At 42.4% G+C, this 18,468-nt stretch overlaps 1 protein-coding gene across 3 annotated transcripts in view; it reads right to left on the bottom strand.

Annotated features, from left to right (window-relative positions):
* LOC140496045 (septin-6) overlaps window positions 1-18,468 on the bottom strand; it is an 83,582-nt gene that overhangs the window by 8,555 nt on the left and 56,559 nt on the right. For all 3 annotated transcript variants that reach the window (XM_072595516.1, XM_072595514.1, XM_072595513.1), the window contains exons 5-9: window positions 16,434-16,595; window positions 6,445-6,541; window positions 3,848-4,016; window positions 2,812-2,944; window positions 2,366-2,556 (exon numbers count right to left, since the gene is read on the bottom strand). In XM_072595516.1, the coding sequence (XP_072451617.1) occupies window positions 2,366-2,556; window positions 2,812-2,944; window positions 3,848-4,016; window positions 6,445-6,541; window positions 16,434-16,595 (752 nt within the window). The remainder of the gene's footprint in view (window positions 1-2,365; window positions 2,557-2,811; window positions 2,945-3,847; window positions 4,017-6,444; window positions 6,542-16,433; window positions 16,596-18,468) is intronic.

The following is an 18,468-nucleotide window of genomic DNA, read 5'->3' as shown; positions in this document are numbered from 1 at the left end:
CAATTGTACTCAGTAGCCTTGTGTGAAAGCTAAGAAATTGATTTTTCTCAGTGAATTTACCATTCTATACCTCTACACTGCACAGGTCAGGTATCAGTTGGGGGGGGGGGGGTCTGGTACTACAGCTAATGGTACATTTGCTTGGTCAGCAATGAATGGAGTTCAGGCACAGGGAAAGCATGAGTTGCTTTCAAAGATATCAAAACATATCCTCCTAAAACAGCTCACTTAAAACTTTGTTCATACGAAATAGCCCTTTTTTTGGTGGGATGTGGGATGGTATGTGTTCTGAACAACAGGTTGTACTGTCTTCAATGAAACTTGCAATTAATTCCACAAATACAACTCAGATTTTCACAATCCTCAAAGGGACTATTTTGCTTAAGGGAATAGAAAAATTACATGGCAAAGCATTTTGTGACCAATTTCAAATTATTGCATTTTCTGCATTCACTGTAAAAATAGGAGAACTTTAAAAGAATGCAAGAGAAGGTCCCAAAAGGCACCTGTGCACAAATCTTTGAAGGAGGCAGGTTAACAATGTAATTAATAAAATATATGGGAGGAAGCGATGAGAAACATTTATGAAACACTAGTTGAGACACAGCAGGAACGTTGTGTCCAATGCCGGAAGAATGTGAAGACTTTGGAGACAATGCAGAACAAAAGTACCAGAGTGATTCCGGTAATGAGGAACTACAATTGCATGGTTAGCCTGGAGCAGCTTCTGCTGCTCTCCTTGGCCCAGAGAAAGCCAACAGTGGATTTGACAGATGTTTAAAATTATGAAGGATTTAGATACAGTACATAAAGAAAAAAAAAAGAGATGCTCCATAAACGGAGGAGTGGATAACCAGAGAACAGATCGACAAAATATCAAGTGGCATGAGAAAAAAAAACTTTTCTTATGGAATGAGCAATTAGGATTTGGATTGCACTGCCTAATATGGCAGTGGATACAGATTCAATGATAGGTTTCAAAGGGAATTGCGATAAATTGCAAGGACGTGGGGAAACAGTATGAAAGCACAGCTAACTAGGCCAGTCACACTTCAAAAGAGATGGCTCCTTCTCTGCTGTACTATCATATGATTCTGTCAACATATACATTTAAGTTGTGCCTGTCTAAACCAGCTAGCTGACTCTTACCAGCAGCGGTATTAGGAGGACCTGCTGACACCATTAAGTCATGAAGTACCCAAGTGCAGGAAAGCAACTGGGACAAGTTCAGTGTGTGCACAGCACTACAAAGGGAGAGGCCAGGAGAGGACCAGGAAAGTATGATGAAAGCAGTGAGGGAATGGGAAGAGAGAAACTAATAGGTAAGAATGAATTGAATAGAGTGTCAAAAAGCATAGGGACTAAATAAATGATGTTTCAGAGGGAGAATACAGGTGAACTAAAAAAGGATCACAAGGTGCATTTTTTTCTTGGTCTATGACTCATTGAGGGTTATACAGCACTGACATTGGAAGGTGGAGTTGGATGATTCCTTGGATGAAGGGATCATCTTAGTGGAAAGATTGGACTAAGAGGGCCTGAACTAATTGGAATTCAGAAGAATGAGAGGTGAGCTTATTGAAACATGCAAGATTTGCGAGACAGGGTGCTGACAGGGTAGATGTGGTAGGATCTACTGTCTCTCAGCAAGGTGAAAGAGAGCTTGATGACAGTCTAAAAATAAGGAGGGGGGTTCAGGAGAATACAGTGACCAGCAACCAGATAGGACATTCCCAAACATCTAGCACCTCTTGTGAAGTTGGCTTTGCTTTAAAAGGGTTGAACTTTAAACGAGTAAAATGTATTAAGTATAGTACATGCCATGTCACATCACCCCAGCCCCAGCTCCTGCCTTTCCCCACCCATCCCATAAACTGTGCTGACCAGGTGGTGAACTGGCTCCACTAACTAACAGCTAAGAAAACAAAAAAAAAACTTACCTAATAATTATCAGGGTTCCACTTTGGGCTCTAAAAAGTATGCTATCTGGATTAAAACTATGCAAAATGTTTAGAACAAGATAATTGTGCAAACAGTATTCCTATTCGTGCGTAATAGCAATGTCATGCAACTGGTTGGTCTTGCTGTGCACGTGAATAGATATCGAGCTGCGAATTTAAATGCATAAGGGATATAGACAATTTCATCCACCAAAGGGTAACGGTACACGTCAGTACCACACAATTTGACACTACATTTCAAGTCGAGACACAAGAATCGATTCATAATGTTTGGCTACCTACTGAAGATGTTGAAAATAAAAAGGAGTTGCGGTGACTGTATTTTGGTCATCAAAACTGGTGAGGGATAAAATGTAGAAAATGAAATTTTAAAAGGAAAAATAAAACAAATAAAGTATGCTTACTTTTTCCGCTCCTTCTCTCGTTTCAGTGTCTGTTGGCTCCCTGACTGCTGGGCCTGTGACTGAAGCAATTCAGCTGCAGTCTTTCTCTGTTTAAAGGCATTAATTTCATCATCCAGGCTCTTTTTCTTGTCTTCTAGCTTCTTCTTTTCATCCTGATGAAGCTTCTTTAAACGATCAAATTTATCATGCAGCTACGGTGGGGGTGGGGAAAAGAGACACACACAGATAGAGAAGGATGAAACATCATCAGAAGTGGCTGCATCTCAAAAAGTAATTAACTGGCTCTAAGCACGTGGGGGCGCCCTGAGAACATGGATGGTGCAAAATACTTCACATAGCAACAAGTGAATTGAAACACGGATTCCTCTAATGTGTTCCTACGATGATGATATTGCTGCGTGCTTCGGGGAGGAGGTGAGGAGTCTTAGAGGACTAAGGAACTTTACCTCTTTCTCCGCTTCCTTCAGTTCGGACTCCTTCTCCTTCACTCTCATGACAAACATCTGTCTCATCTCTTCTTCCTTCTTCTGCAGCTCCCCGAGAAACTCATTTCTCTTTGCCTCATATGTTTCCTGCAAGCTGCAAAGGGAGATTATGACTTAACAGACTCTGACAGTTTGCAGAGCTCAACTAATGCTGTCGAAACGCCAGCTTTACCCCTGCACATGGATGGGGAGAAGAACAAGTTCCCTTGCAAGCCTCACAACATTCTGACTTTGAACTACACGTTTTCATTGCCATGAGAAGAAAACACTGGAACTTCCTTCCTAACAGCACCAAGTGTCCAACAACCCAAAGACTGCAGTGATTCAAGTGGTAACTCATCACCACCTTCACCAGGACTACCAATAATGGCATCAGGTGCTGGCCTTACCAGGGATATCCACAGCCAGTAAACAAAATTCTTGAAAACTATTTCAATTTCTAGCAATCAAATCAATTACTTTCACTGAAGTAGTACATGGGAGACTGCATGTAGTCTCATTGGTGTGGGTGATATTACAAATACCCCAATTAAATGCAGGGTGACAGGGATAGGTTAAGGAGGTGGCTCTTTGGAGGGTTGGTCTGGACCCTTTGAGCCAAATGGCCTGCTTCCACACTGCAGGGATTCTATGAAAGGTAACAGAGTCATCCAGTGGTTAGCAATGCTGCCTCACAGCGCCAGGGACCCAGGCTCAATTTCACCGTCTGTGCAAACTGCACACAAACAGTTGCCTTTCTTCCCATGTCTGAGAGAGTTTTCTCTGGTTTCCTTCCACCGTCCAAAGATGTGCAGGTTAGGTGGATTGGCCACACTAATGTTCTCACTGTGTCGAGGGATGTGCAGGCTAGGTGGATTAGGCATGTGAAATACAGGGTTCTGGGAATGGGGGTGTGGGTCTGGGTGGGATGCTTTTGGAGGGTTGGTGTGAACTCAATGGGTTGAATGGTCTGCTTCCGCACAGTCAGGATTCTATGATTCATGGCTGCGTACTCTACCTGAAGGGTTTATTATCAGGATCCGTGTCCTTGAATCCCATCTCCTCCAGCTTGCAGCGTCGGTACAGCTCATAGTGACGAGTGTGCGTCTGTTCTCGAAGATCTTCCATATTGACTCGGATTAGCATCTCTCGTAGTTTTACAAAGTCGCAATGGTTTTCATTTTCCACTGCAATGTGATTTAGGGTTTCAGAATTTCACAGAAAACAAAACCAAGACAGAACACATTAAATTGTTAAAAAGAAACAAACATTAGATACAATTTCCCATGGAGCGATCCCAAAGCAGCAACCAAGTAGTGTCACATGCCGATTAATTCAGGTAACTGCATTACTGTAGTACCTCATGTTCACTGGACAGCGTGGACTGCAACTGGGCTGAAGTGGGGTGTGCCTCAGATGGTACCTTTGCAATGTCACTCAACCATAACCACACCCTAAGGCCTGCACTTCTCGTTGAAGTCATATGCAGGGCGAACAAAGAAAAAGGGGAACTAAAATCAAAGCAAAAACCACCAGAAGCGGAACAACTGACTGACTTATTGGAAAAGCAGGCTTGAAACCCTGCTCAGATGACACTTACTAATGGGTGGCATATGTCAACTCATGTCAATGGCGATATTTAAAAGAGGTTCTTGTATCACTTTCACATGCTCTCCCCATCAGGAAACTAACAAACAGGTACAGCAGGCAAAGGAGGAAGACAAATGGAATTCTGGCATTTATTGCTAAAGAAAGAGAATATAAAAGTAGGGACATATTGCTGCAACTGTACAAGGCATTAGAGAGACCACACCATCAGTACTGCCTACAATTTGATCCCTTTATTTTTTGCTTATACATTCACAGGGTGAGGGCAATGTTGGACAGGCTAGCATTTACTGCCCATCCCTCATTACCCAAAGGGCACATTGCAGTGGATCTGGAGTCACATGTAGACCAGACCAGTTAAGGATGGTACCTTCCTCCCCTCAAAAGGACACCGGTTAACCAGATGGGTTTTTCCTGACAATCAGCAATGGTTTCACTGTCACCATTTAAACTCTTAATTCCATATTTTTATTGAATTCAAATTCCATCATCTGCCGTGGTGGGATTCAAACCCAGGTCCACAGAACATTACCTGGATCTCTGGATTAACAGTCTAGCGATATTACCATTAGGCCACTACATCCACTAAGGGAAGGATGTAAATGCACTGCAAGCAGTTCAGAGGAGGCTTGTCTTATGAAGAGAGGTTGAGCAGTTTAGGTGAACGAGATGAGATCTAATTGAGGTACATAAGATGCTAAAAGGGGAGTGACAAAGCAGATGCGGAAATGATGTTTTCTCTTGTGGGTCAACGTAGAATGAGAGTACACAGATTTAGGATGAGGCAGAGCAGATTTAAAATATATGTAAAGAAATTACTTCTCTCAAAAGAGTTGTGAAAGAGTTGTGGAATTCAATACCCTAGAGTATGGTGTCAGCTGGGATGTTGAGTAAACTTGAGGAAGGGGAGAGATTTTTGATGAGTAATGGGTTGAAGGATTATGGAGAATGGGCAAGAAAGTGGAGTTGAGCCTTGTATCATTGTATCAAAAAAAGCAGACTCAAAGGACTGAATTGTCTCTGCCTGCTCCTAGTTCTTATGGGGTGTTCTGATTTCTTTTGGAAACCAGTGTGCAACCCAATGAGAACAGGCCACCATCGAACACACTGAAAAGCTAATGTCCATCCATTCTCCCTCAAAGTCTCCTCCTTTTTCAAAAAAAAGTCCCAGCCTCTTTGACAAGATTTGGACAGTGGGTGCCTTTGCAGAATCTAAACCAAGCGTTCACTTTTCACGAGCAAGCCTACAGAGTGTGAGTGGGAAGTCAGTACAGCCTGGCCGTGCACTTATTCAATATTCTCAGGCGGTGCTTTCAACAAGAGCTGCAGATAACCATCTGGAGCAGAAATGCTGGACAATTAGCCTGAACACAAGAGGACAATTGCAGTACTTTTACAGCCAGATTGAGGTCAGCTTACTCAGCAGTTACTTACACTGATTAGTGAACAAATAAAGACTTTGCCAGGACAGCATGCCAAGCATTGCGGAGGGGTTGGAATCCTCTGTGACCCATTTAGGGCACTCATGAGAGAACACCACCAAAATCTTTTAATCTCGCATTCAGAATACAAACAACACTCAGAGGCACTACATGAATCTTAGTGCAGCTGGAGAAATAACCAGTAAAATAACGTTCATAACGTTAACAAAGATGATGTGGGTGGATCTGGAAGTAAAAGTTCTGCATATGGCAGGATCTTGTGTAATAACTTCCCAGTATCTGTTATAAAAAACAGTAGTTTTAGAGCCAGAAATCAGAAAATGCTCTTCTTTTATCACAGATAGGGAAGACAAACAATAGAATGGGAAGGAGGGCTCACACGGTTCTTGGTTTTGAATGGGGATTTTGATTGCACTGTATTGTGCTGGACATTTTAGGAAAGCTAACAATATTTATTACAGGCTAATAGCAAAAAGACTAAAGCAATTGATCAAACTTGAGCAACATTGTAGAGACGTATTAGTTGCTGGCCATAATCCGGCCGCATACCATAAAACCAGCTTACCCTGCACAGTGCCCCATGGGTACTGGCGCGCCTTCATCATTTTGTTCCCAATCTTTATTTCCTCTGTGCTTCCAACTACAGCAAATGGCAAGTGTGCCTGAAATATACAATTTAATAACAGTATGTTAACTGTACTGGTAACAATAGAATCTGTGTTGTAATTTTTTGAAGACTTAAGTTTTGAAAGATTGCAGGGAAAAGGTGATTCATTTCAAATTGGGTGGAAGATACCCCAGCTTCATTTTGAAAAGATCAATGAAAGGACACGTTGGGACACTATTTAAAAGGGCAGTTCCAGGAAATCACATGGCTCCAGCTAAATGCTGGAGATCACCTCACTGGGTTTTAATGGCTATTCTGGTGTTTTTTGGACAGTGGACATTTTCAGTTTGGGGAACGTGCATTCTTTCCACCATTAATGCGTAGCAGCAGCAGCGTGTACTATCTACATGATACACACAGAAATTCATCAGAGACCCTCAGGCAAAACCTTCCTATCGAGGGCCACTTCCATCTAAAAGGATATGGGCAAGAAATACATGGAATACCACCACCTGCAAGTTCCTCTCCAAGCCACTCACCATAGAGACGTAGTAATACACAAGCTTTTTTTTCCCCCAGTGTCATTGGGTCAACATCTAGTAATTCCCTCTCTTACAGCATTGTGAATCTATCCACAGTAGATGGGCTAGAGTGGTTCAAAAAGACAGCTCACCACCACCTTCCCCAGGGTGACCAAGAACATGCAATAAATGATGGCTCAGCCAGCGATGTCCACGTCCCACAAGTGTACTTTTTTAAAAAAAGGTCTGAACAACAGATTGCTCAGCTCAACTCTACCTTTCTGGTGCAGCCTTATTGTGAATCAATCATGAAACCTGACTGTCCTGTCGAAGAGTGCCTGGAGGATTTCTTTATATTGTTTTGGGGACATTCACCTAGAGATAACTACACGTCTAGTGTCGTGCCCACATATGGCAGAGCACCAGACTGATAGCTATTGGAACATTCAACATAATGTCTTTTTGGTTTCCTTCAAGAATTAATCATTAATGGTCAAAAGTGTTTCGTCCCCAAAGTAAATCTCTGCAGAGATAAATTAATTTTCCCCTTTAACATGCGATTGCAGCATACAGCTAAATTATACAATCTGAAATTAAACAATAACGGAGGCCTTATCCTGTAGTCACAGCACCCAGTTTGTACAGTGTTATTTTTACATTGCTGATGTGGTATTGCAAGGAACACATTCACCCAATTATGAGGTGCGTATACTGTATTTTCACATGAAAATGCAATCTCTTTCTTTGTGGAATAAGTTTTGTTTTATAATAAAACAAAAATGTGTTTAATCAAAAGAAGCCTGGTCAAAAGGATCTGAATATTCTGTGCCTAACGAAGAGAGTAGATGTGCCTGACTATATCAGGAACGGAGTAAACCAATTGAATTGACATTGTGACCTGTGGAGCAGGGGGGCTAGAGATAAACTGTGTGCTCTTCCCATCTCAATCGTAGCATTATAGGCCTTGATATTAAATAATAAGCCTAAAAGGAGAGTTATCCAATTAGTTCCACTGCCCCATTCTTTCCTCAAAGTCCTGCAATTTTTCACCTTTTAGTATGCAACCAGTTCCTTTTAAAAGTTATTTCTGAACCGGTTTCACCCTCACTTTCAGACAGTGCCTTGCAGATCATACACTGCAGAATTAAAGAATTCTCATCTCACCATGGTTACTGACTCACCTGCCAACACAAGCTTCTTCTCTCTTACTCCACTGAAACCGCTCATCACTGGGAGATTTAATGGACATGTTCACAATGACCTTTTGCCCTTAAAAGACAAGCAATTCCAAATGTGTAATCGCTCCATATAACTGATGATCCACATTGCTTGTCTGATTTGGGTAAAGACTCCCATGGTATTTTCCCAATTTTGTGCTGCCCAGAAATGGACACAATACTTCTGAGGCCATATCAACTATTTATAAAGAAAAAGAAAAAACTTCCTTGTATTTGTACTGTTTACTTCTGCTTCTAAAATGAAGGATCCTATGCACCTCACCACATACTCAAGGACAAATAGAGGATGGGCAACAAATGCAGGTTCTGCCAACAATGCCCGCATCCCATGAAAGAATTAAAAGAACTAACAGCTTTCACAACTTGCTCAGCCAGTTTCAAAGGTTTATGGTTATTAAGCATGAAGGAATTATCAGTGGGATAATCACAAAGTAGCAATTTTCAGTTGTTACATCTTAGATGCATTAAACGTTTCGCAATGTTAAGGGCTTCAAAGCACAAAGTCCTTTCAATTGCAGCATGCAGCTAAATTATACACAATTTGAAATCAAACAATAGCAGTGGCACCCAGTTTGTATAGCGTGTTATTTTTACATTGCTAATGTGGTATCATAATGAACACATGCACCCTATTTGTGAGGTTAGAGCCCAGCTCAAACATCAGACACACATCAATTTTGTCACTCGAGGGCACATTTGACTGATTTTGCAGGCACGGTAGGGACCACAGCGTTGCATTGTGCTTTGAGACAAGGAACAGCTGTGTTCCTTCATGCTCCAATGAAATGTCAGTGCTCATAAACATAAAGTAAACACAGCAGGCACCAGCACAGGGAATTAAAATGGCAGCAGATTTGGACTTCCTTATTACATCTTTACCATTCAAGAATTTCCTCTCCCAATAATCATAACATGCATCAAGAAGACTTTACCATCGACGAAGATAGGGAGATGGCAAACAGAATATAAAAAGTCTATGGTGGCAAAATTCCAGACAGATCCCGAGATGAAGAGGGAGAAACAGGTGAGTTGAAGGGGAAGAGAGGAAAGAGACAGAGAAGGGCAAAGAGACAGAAAAAGCAGGAAAGAGAAACAAAAAAAAAGAAGCATCATGTACAACAATTGGAGTCTGTTGTAAGTTGCAACTATTACATTCTCCTAATATCAGATTGGAAGGTTAACAGACACACATTGCCTGGGGAGGGTGGGCTGGAGAAATGCAAAGCAGGCAAATTAATATTGCAGTTCAAACTGCAAAGGCCTAGGGCAAAACACACAATCAGCATACTGCATAACTCGAGCAGGTGCACAACCGCCAATGTGGTAACAATGAGGTGCAACCAGCAGATTTACCTCAGGCAGAAGACCAAGGTCCCTGAAATATACAGAATTGAGGCATCCAGAAAATCACTGAGCTATTGATTTATGGTTCTCCCTGTTCTTAGTGCCAGGGTTATTATTGCTTCATGGCTCACTCCCCTGGAGGTTTTTACTATGACCTCATATTTACTTTTATCCATCACCATGCCCAATGTACAAGCCACTGAACTGGATGATATGACTGCAACCTGGCATCTCAGCCAGCCTGGTTCAATTAACAACTGAGTATTTCTTTTGGATAGCAGGTTATACAAATAGCAGGCAGTGGTACCTAATAATAAGTATTCATCCAATTGTTGACAAGAGTGATTTTCACTCCTTTGTGCCAAAACAGGGAGTCGGTTAGCTCAGTTGGCTTGATGGTTAGTTTGTGATGCAGAGTGATGCCAACAGCATGAGTTCAATTCCCACAGCAGCTGAAGTTACCAAGGACAACTTTCCTTCTCAACCTCCCCTCACTTGAGGCAGGGTGACCCTTCGGTTAAACCACTACCAGTGGTCTCTCTCTCTCTCTCTCGAAGGAGAATGCAGCTATGTGATCTGGTAGGATTATGGCCACCTTACCCTTTACCAGTTAGCAACTTCTTTTAATGTTACCATATACCACTATGTTCACTAACAGCCTTGGCAGGCTAAATGCTATTAGCTATTAAGTTCTGTTCAGGAAGTTAACTCACAGAAGAACTGGACCCAGAAAGCCCAATGGTTTAAGAACAGAAGAACTAGGAGCAGGAGTAGGCCATTCGGCCCTTCAAGCTCCGCGACTCAATAAGATCATGGCTGATCTTTGCGTGGACTTAGATCCACTTACCCACCCTCTCACTGGATCCTTAATTTCGTTTATTGTTCAAATAAAAACTCCCTTAAAGACGTTTACTGAAGTAGCGTCAACTACTTCACTGGGCAAGGAATTCCATAGATTTGCAGCCCACTGGGTGAAGAAGTTCCTTCTCAATTCAGCCCTAAATCTGCTCCCTCTAATCTTGAGGTTATGCCCTCTTGTCCTAGCTTCACCTACCAGTGGAAACATCCTCTCTACTTCTACCTTATCTACTCCCTTCATAATTTGAGATGTTTCTATAAGATACCCCCTAATTCTTCTGAATTCCAATGAATATCATCCCAACGTAATCAGTCTCTCCTCATAAGCTAACCCCGTCGACTCCAGAATCAACCTAAATGAACATACTCTGCACCTCCTTTAATGTACATTCTTTTTCAAGAAAAAGAGACCAAAACTGCACATAGTACTCTAGGTGTGGCCTCACCAGCACCTTGTCCAGCTACAACATCACATCTCTGCTTTTAAACTCAATCCCTTTAGCAATGAAGGACAAAATTCCATTTGCCGCCTTAAATACTTGTTGTATCTGCAGATCAACCTTCTGTGATTCATGCTCAAGGACGCCCAAATCCCTCTGCACAGCAGCATGCTGCAACTTTTTAACCATTCAAGTAATAATTATTTTTACTGTTACCCCAATCAAAGTGGATGACTTCACACTTATTTACATTGGGCGACATGGTAGCTAGCACTGCTGCCTCACAGCATCAGAGACCCGGGTTCAATTCCTGCCTCAGGCAATAGACAATAGATACAGGAGTAGGCCATTCAGCCCTTCGAGCCTACACCGCCATTCAATATGATCATGGCTGATCATTCCCAATCAGTATCCTGTTCCAGCCTTATCTCCATAACCCTTGACTCCACTATCTTTAAGAGTTCTATCCAATTCTTTCTTAAATGAATCCAGAGACTGGGCCTCCACTGCCCTCTGGGGCAGAGCATTCCACACAGCCACCACTCTCTGGGTGAAGAAGTTTCTCCTCATCTCTGTCCTAAATGGTCTACCCCGTATTTTTAAGTTGTGTCCTCTGGTTCGGCACTCCCCCATCAGCGGAAATATGTTTCCTCCTGCCAGAGTGTCCAATCCTTTCATAATCCTATACGTTTCAATCAGATCCCCCTCTCAGTCTTCTAAACTCAAGGGTATACAAGCCCAGTCGCTTCAGTCTTTCTGTGTAAGGCAATCCTGCCATTCCAGGAATTGACCTCGTGAACCTACGCTGCACTCCCTCAATAGCCAGAATGTCTTTCCTCAAATTTGGAGACCAGAATTGTACACAGTACTCCAGGTGTGGTCTCACCAGGGCCCTGTACAGTTGCAGAAGCACCTTTTTGCTTCTATACTCAATTCCTCTTGTTATGAAGGCCAGCATGCTATTAGCCTTCTTCACGACCTGCTGTACCTGCATGCTTGCCTTCATTGACTGGTGGACAAGAACACCCAGATCTCTCTGAACAGCCCCTTTACCTAATTTGATACCATTGGAGGTAGTAATCTGCCTTCCTGTTCTTGCCACCAAAGTGGATAACCAGACATTTATCCACATTAAACTGCATCTGCCATGCATCTGCCCACTCACCTAACTTGTCCAGGTCACCCTGTAATCTCCTAACATCCTCATCACATTTCACCCTACCACCCAGCTTTGTATCATCAGCAAATTTGCTAATGTTATTGCTGATACCATCTTCTATATCATTTACATATATTGTAAAAAGCTGCGGTCCCAGCACGGATCCCTGCGGTACCCCACTGTCAGTGTAGAGTTTGCATGTTCTCCCAGTGTCTGCGTGGGTTTCCTCCGGGTACTCTGGTTTCCTCCCACAGTCCAAAAATGTGCAGGTCAGGTGAATTGGCCATGCTAAATTGCCTGTAATGTTAGGTGTAGAGGAATGGGTCTGGGTGGGTTGCTCTTCAGAGGGTTGGTGTGGACTTGTTGGGCCGAAGGGCCTGTTTCTACACTAAGTAATCTAATCTATTCCAAAGAGGAGAGTTTACTGTAGAATATCATTTTAGCAGTAACGTCCTGTTCAAAACTAGCCAACAAAATCTGCATTTTTTCCTCAAAGTAAAAGCAGGATATTGCGATGCTAAAAATCTGAAACACAAAGTGCAGGAGAAACGCAGTAGTCTGGCAGCAGTGGAGACAGAAACAGAGTTACAGTTTTGAGTCTGATATGATTCTTCTTCAGAAGTTTTGCCAGACCTGCGAGGTTTCTCCTATGTTTCCATCAACATTTTTAGTTATTAGTTAAGAGTGAACTTTGCAAACACAAAAACTACAAAGTGTTTATGAAGCAAATCAGAAATCTGCCAACTGTGGAAGTTTCATAATGTTGGGGGAGTCACAAGTTGCTGGACTTTGGCTTTTGCACAAGGCACGTGAATAATTAAACTGTAGGTGAAAGGGAGAAAAAATATTCACATTGTCAAGAATCTGGTCATGCAGCCCCAAAAGGTCACAGATACAGTCCACTGTGTGGAATAAAGGACAGTGACGAAGAAAAGTCAGAGATTAACAGCAATAATGGCTTGTAAGAAAAAATGTCGGAGCAATAATTTGGCAGTAGAACAAGTTACTTGGCCAACTCCTGGTCTTAGTCTGTGTTTTTAAATATAATCTGAAGTATAGACCTCAGGGTAATTTTATTTTATTTATCCACGGGATGTGGGCGTCACTGTCTGAGCCAAAATTGATAGCATGTCCCTTGTTGCCCTTGAGGTGATGGTAGTGAGCTGCCTTCTTGAACCCCTGCAGTCCAAGTCGGTTGACCCATAATGGCCTTAGGAAGAGAATTCTAGGATTTTGACCCAGTGACAATGAATGGACATCAATATTTCTCAGTGAGGATGCAGAGTGGCTTGGAGAGGAATTTGCAGGTCCTGGCACAGTCATGTATATGCTGCTGTTGTCTTTCCATTTGGAAGTGGGTTTGGAAGGCGCTGTCTAAAGATCTTTGGTGAATTTTGTTAGTATATCTTGTAGATTGTACACACTGCCGGTACAGAGCTTCAGTGGTAGAGGGAACGGTTGTGGCGCAAATCAAAACGGGCTGCTTTGTCCTGGATGGTGTCAAGCTTCTTAAGCTTTGTTGGAGCTGCATTCACCCAGGCAAGTGGACAGTATTCCTTCACACCTCTGACCTGTGCCTTGTAGATGATGGACAGGCTTTAGGGAGGCAGATGGGGAGTTACCCACCACAGTATTCCTAGCCTTTGACCTGCTCTTTTAGCCACTGTTTTTATGTTGAAAGTCTAATTGATTTTCTGGTCAACGGCAGCCCCCAGGATGTTGCGAGTGGGGAACTCAGAGATGCTAACATCACCTGAATATCAAGGGGCAGTGGTTTATTATTAGAGATGGTCATTGCCTGGCAGTTGTGCGATGCAAATCTTACTTGTCACTGGTCAATACAAGCCTAGATATTGTCCAGATCTTGTTGCATTTGAACATGGACTGCTTCATTGTCTGAGGAGTTGTGAACAGTATTGCATAATCATCCATGAACATCCCCACTTCTGATCTTATGATGAACAGAGGTCATTGATGAAACAGCTGAAGAAGCACAGGATATTGCAATGAGGAATTCCTGCAGAAATGTCCTGGATTTGAATGACTGATCTCCAAAAACTATAACATCTTCCTATGTGCCAGGTATGATTCCAGCTAGCAAGTGTTTGCTCCCTGATATCCACTGAATATAGTTTTACTAGGGTTCCTTGATACCACCCTCAGTCAAACGCAGCCTTGATGTCAAGGGCTGTCACTCTCACCTCACCTGTGGAATTCAGCCATTTTGTCCATGCTTGAACCAAAGCTATTATGAGGTCAGGAGCAGAGTGGCTCTAGTGGAACTCAAGCTGGGTGTCACTAAGCAGGTGGTGTTTGATAGCACTGCTGATGACACCTTCCATCACTTTACGGTAGAAGACTGATATGGGGATAATTGGCCAGGTTTGATTTGTCCTGCTTTTTTATATATAGGACATACTTTGGCATTCATCCGACAATATGGAAAATTGCCCACGTTGTAACTGTACTGGAAGAGCTGGGTAGGTGAGTGGCAAGTTCTCGAGCACAAGTCTTCAGTACTATTGCCAGAATGTTGCCAGGGCTCATAGCCTTTGTAGCACGGCAGCACGGTGGTACAGTGGTTAGCACTACTGCCTCACAGCGCTAGAAACCCGGGTTCAATTCAACTCAGGCGACTGACGGTCTGCGTGGGTTTCCTCTGGGTGCTCCGGTTTCCTCCCGCAGTCCAAAGATGTGCAGGTCAGGTGAATTGGCCAAGCTAAATTGCCCCTAGTGTTAGGTAAAGGGGTAAATGTAGGGGAATGGGTGGGTTATGCTTCGGCGGGTCAGTGTGGACTTGTTGGGCCGAAGGGCCTGTTTCCACACTGTAAGTAATCTAATCTAATCCAGTGCATCCAACAGTTGATATCATGCGGAGTAAACTGAATTGACTGAAGACTGGTATCTACGATTCTGGAGGACCACTGGAGACAGAGATATATCATCCACTCGGCACTTCCAGCTGAAGATTGTGCAAATGCTTCAGCCTTGTCCTCTGCACTGATGGCTGGGCTTTTTCACTACTAAGGATGAGGATATTTGTGGAGCCTCCTGTTTCAGTGAGTTATCTAACTGTCCACCATTATTCACGACTGGATGTGGCAGGACTTCAGAGCTTAGATCCGATCCTCCAACTGTGGGACTGCTTAGCTCTGTCTATCACTTGCTATTTGGCAAGGATGTAGTCTTGTTTGTCTAGCTTCACCAGGTTGACACCTATTTGTAAGTATGACTGGTGCCGCTCCTGACATCCTCTCCATTGAACCAGGGTTGATCCCCTGGCTTGACGTTAATAGTTGAGTGGGAGATATGCCAGGCCATGAGGTTGCAGATTGCGCTGGAGTACAATTCTGCTGCTGTTGATGGCCACAGCTAAATTAGAATGCCCAGCAACTCAAAACAATAGTAAACATGAGGGGAAGCTGTTAATACACAATGTGTGCAACTTATGACTACCATATTGCAAAATTGTAAAACAACTGACAGATTGTATAGACTGAAAAATAATGAGCAGTGAATAAATGAATAACTGAATGGCACAAGTAATTTAATGGGTGGTTGTGTAAGCTTAACCAAGAAACCCAGAGGTTGAGCGTTCAACTCCCAGAGTAGCAAGTTGAGACTTTCAAATCAATAAAGTTGGTAAATATGATACTTCGAAAAGTGGCATCAATTGTGCTGCAAATTCAGAATATGCCAGAAATGCTCAGCAATTCATGGTAGCATTTGTGGATAGAGGTTCTCGATTAAAGTTCATCAGACTGAAAAATTAATTTCTGTTTCTTCCTCCACAGATGCTGCCTGGTTTGCTGAGTATTAGCAGATTTCCCACGTTTCACTGAATTTCACTTTTCCAGTATCTGCAGCATTTGCTTTCGGGTCTTGAAAATCTGCATGGCTCCATGTCTACCAGGACAGGGAATGTGCCCCATGCTAAAAGCCTAACTGACAATTTCATATCACTAAATCTGCACTCTGTTCAACTTCGTCATGATTTCTGACACCCCAAGTTAAAACAAATTGAAAGCCTACAGCATAACAATCAACAGTTCACAGCGTTTATGATACACGTTCGGAATTCTGCCCAGTTTCGGTCTTCAACAACTCTTACACAAGATATTGGCAGCAAAATCACTTCTTCACGCAGTTAGCATGCTAACATTTTACCAATTTATCAAATGATGTACAGTGCACTAGATTGGGTACATGCCAGTTTATATGCCCCTTGCCAAATTTTCACTTCAATGGCAAATTCTATTCTGCCACCCTCTTCCTATGAGCCAGAATATGTGCTATGTTCACTTATAGACAGAGCACGATGCATTAATTTGGCAGATGACAATTTCTGATTCTGTCTGAAATTAAAATAAAACTCCAGAAAACTCACATTCATTGTTCCGTTGATCTCCGCTACTGTCTCATCATCTGTTGGGAACTGGTAAATCTGCACTCCATTGCTCACCAACTCACTCATTATCTTGATCTTGAATTTCTGGAGTTCATTCTTGGAGATGGAATCGGCTTTAGCAATGATTGGGATGATATTGACCTGAAGAACACAGCGGAAATGATGGGTTTACACAGTTTACGGGTTTACACAATGCAACCCTTTCAGGTCATATGTACACAAAGTAAAAAGTACTGCAAATGAAAAGAAGTGTCAGAGGTATATGTTTCCATGGCAGTTTGTTACAGACAGGGAGGTGAACTTCCCCAGTTACAATTTGTCAGGAGATGAGAGAAAGAAGGAGCGTGAGGTCAGCAGTCAGAAAAGAATCTATCACCACAATGAAATACCAGGGTCACCTGGAGTTTAAAAAAAAAGTGCTGGAGAAACTCAGCAGGCATTGTGGAGACAGAAACAAAGGTAATGTTTCGAGTCCAGTATGACTCCTCTTTGGTTTCAAAGAGTCACTGGATTTAAAACTCTGCTCCCCTCTCCACAGATGCTGTCAGAGCCACTGAATATTTTCCAGGACTTTGTTTTATTGCAGATTTCCAGTAACCCCTGCATTTTGCTTTCAATTAAGGATCATCCTGTTCTAATCCGGAATCTATGGAAATAGAGTCCTAAGAGTCATACATCATGGAAACAGATGATTCGGTCCAACCAGTCCACGCTGATCATAATCCCAAACTAAACTAGTCTCACCTGCCTGCTCCTGGCCCATATCCCTTCAAACATTTCCTATTCATGTCCTTATCCAAATAGCTTTTAGATGTTGTAACTGAACCCACATCCACCACTTCCACAGGAAGTTCATTCCACAAGCAAACCACCCTCAGTGTAAACAAATTTCCCTCGCCTGTCTTTTTTTTAAAAAAAAAATCTCTCTCCTCTAACCTTAAAAATGTCCCTTAGTTTCCACTTCCCTAGGACGGGGGATTTCAAGACTATCATTAACTTTATCAATACCTCTCATTATTTCATAAACTCCAATAAAGGTAGTCTCTCAACGTCCTTCGCTACAGTGAAAGAAATCCCAGCCTTTCTTTATAACCCAAACCTTCCTTAACCGGCAACACCTTGGTAAATCTCTTCTGAACCCACTCCAGCTTAATACTATCCTTCCTCCAACAGGGTAACCAGAACTGAACACTGTACTCCAGAACAGGGTGCATCAATATCCGACACAACCTCAACATGATCTCCCAACTCCTGTATTATACTCAAAGGACTGAGCAATGAGGGCAAGCGCTGGCAGGTCACTTAATGATAGAACTCTTAATTTACATTTTAGGCCGGGAAGTAGAAATAAGAGAAAAGAGGGAATTCTGCATTATTCTGGTCTTTCCATCTTAAATTAAGTGTGGGAATAGTTGAACAGCACTTCCTAATGCAATAAAGAAGCATCTTAAGACTTAGTTCTGGATGAGGCAAAAATGGGAGAATAGGAACGCAGACATAGTCCAAAGTTGGGAGGACCGAGGATACAAGCATTGCAAAATGTAAACAGACAAAGACTTCAGAAAAACACAGCTGAGAAGTGACATCAATCTAAAAGGTCTCTACAAGAATGAACAGTCTGGCAGGACAGATGTACAGATGTCTTCACTTGTCAGACAATCCAAAACTATGGGTTATAAGAAATCACTCATAAATGCAGAATATAAAGAGAAATCTCTGGACTAAAAAGAGTGCTGAGAATATGCGACTCACGACCCTAAAAAATATTTAAGAGGAATTTAGAAAACTAAGGTGTATTTAAGGGGAAGTTAGTCAAGGGGAAAGAATATTACAATATGCTGATGAGAGTGAGGATCTGGAGGACCATACAGAGCACAAACACTGGCATAGATCAGTTGTGATGTGGAAGTGCTGGTGTTGGACTGGGGTTGACAAGGTGAGAAGTCACATGACACCAGATTATAGTCCAACGGGTTTATTCGAAATCACAAGTTTTCAGAGTGCTGTTCCTTTT

The sequence above is a fragment of the Chiloscyllium punctatum genome, chromosome 25, assembly GCF_047496795.1.
Source record: "Chiloscyllium punctatum isolate Juve2018m chromosome 25, sChiPun1.3, whole genome shotgun sequence".
NCBI classification, from domain to species: Eukaryota; Metazoa; Chordata; class Chondrichthyes; order Orectolobiformes; family Hemiscylliidae; genus Chiloscyllium; species Chiloscyllium punctatum.
The sequence above is the reverse complement of the archived record's forward strand: the minus strand, read 5'-3'. Positions and strand labels throughout refer to the sequence as shown.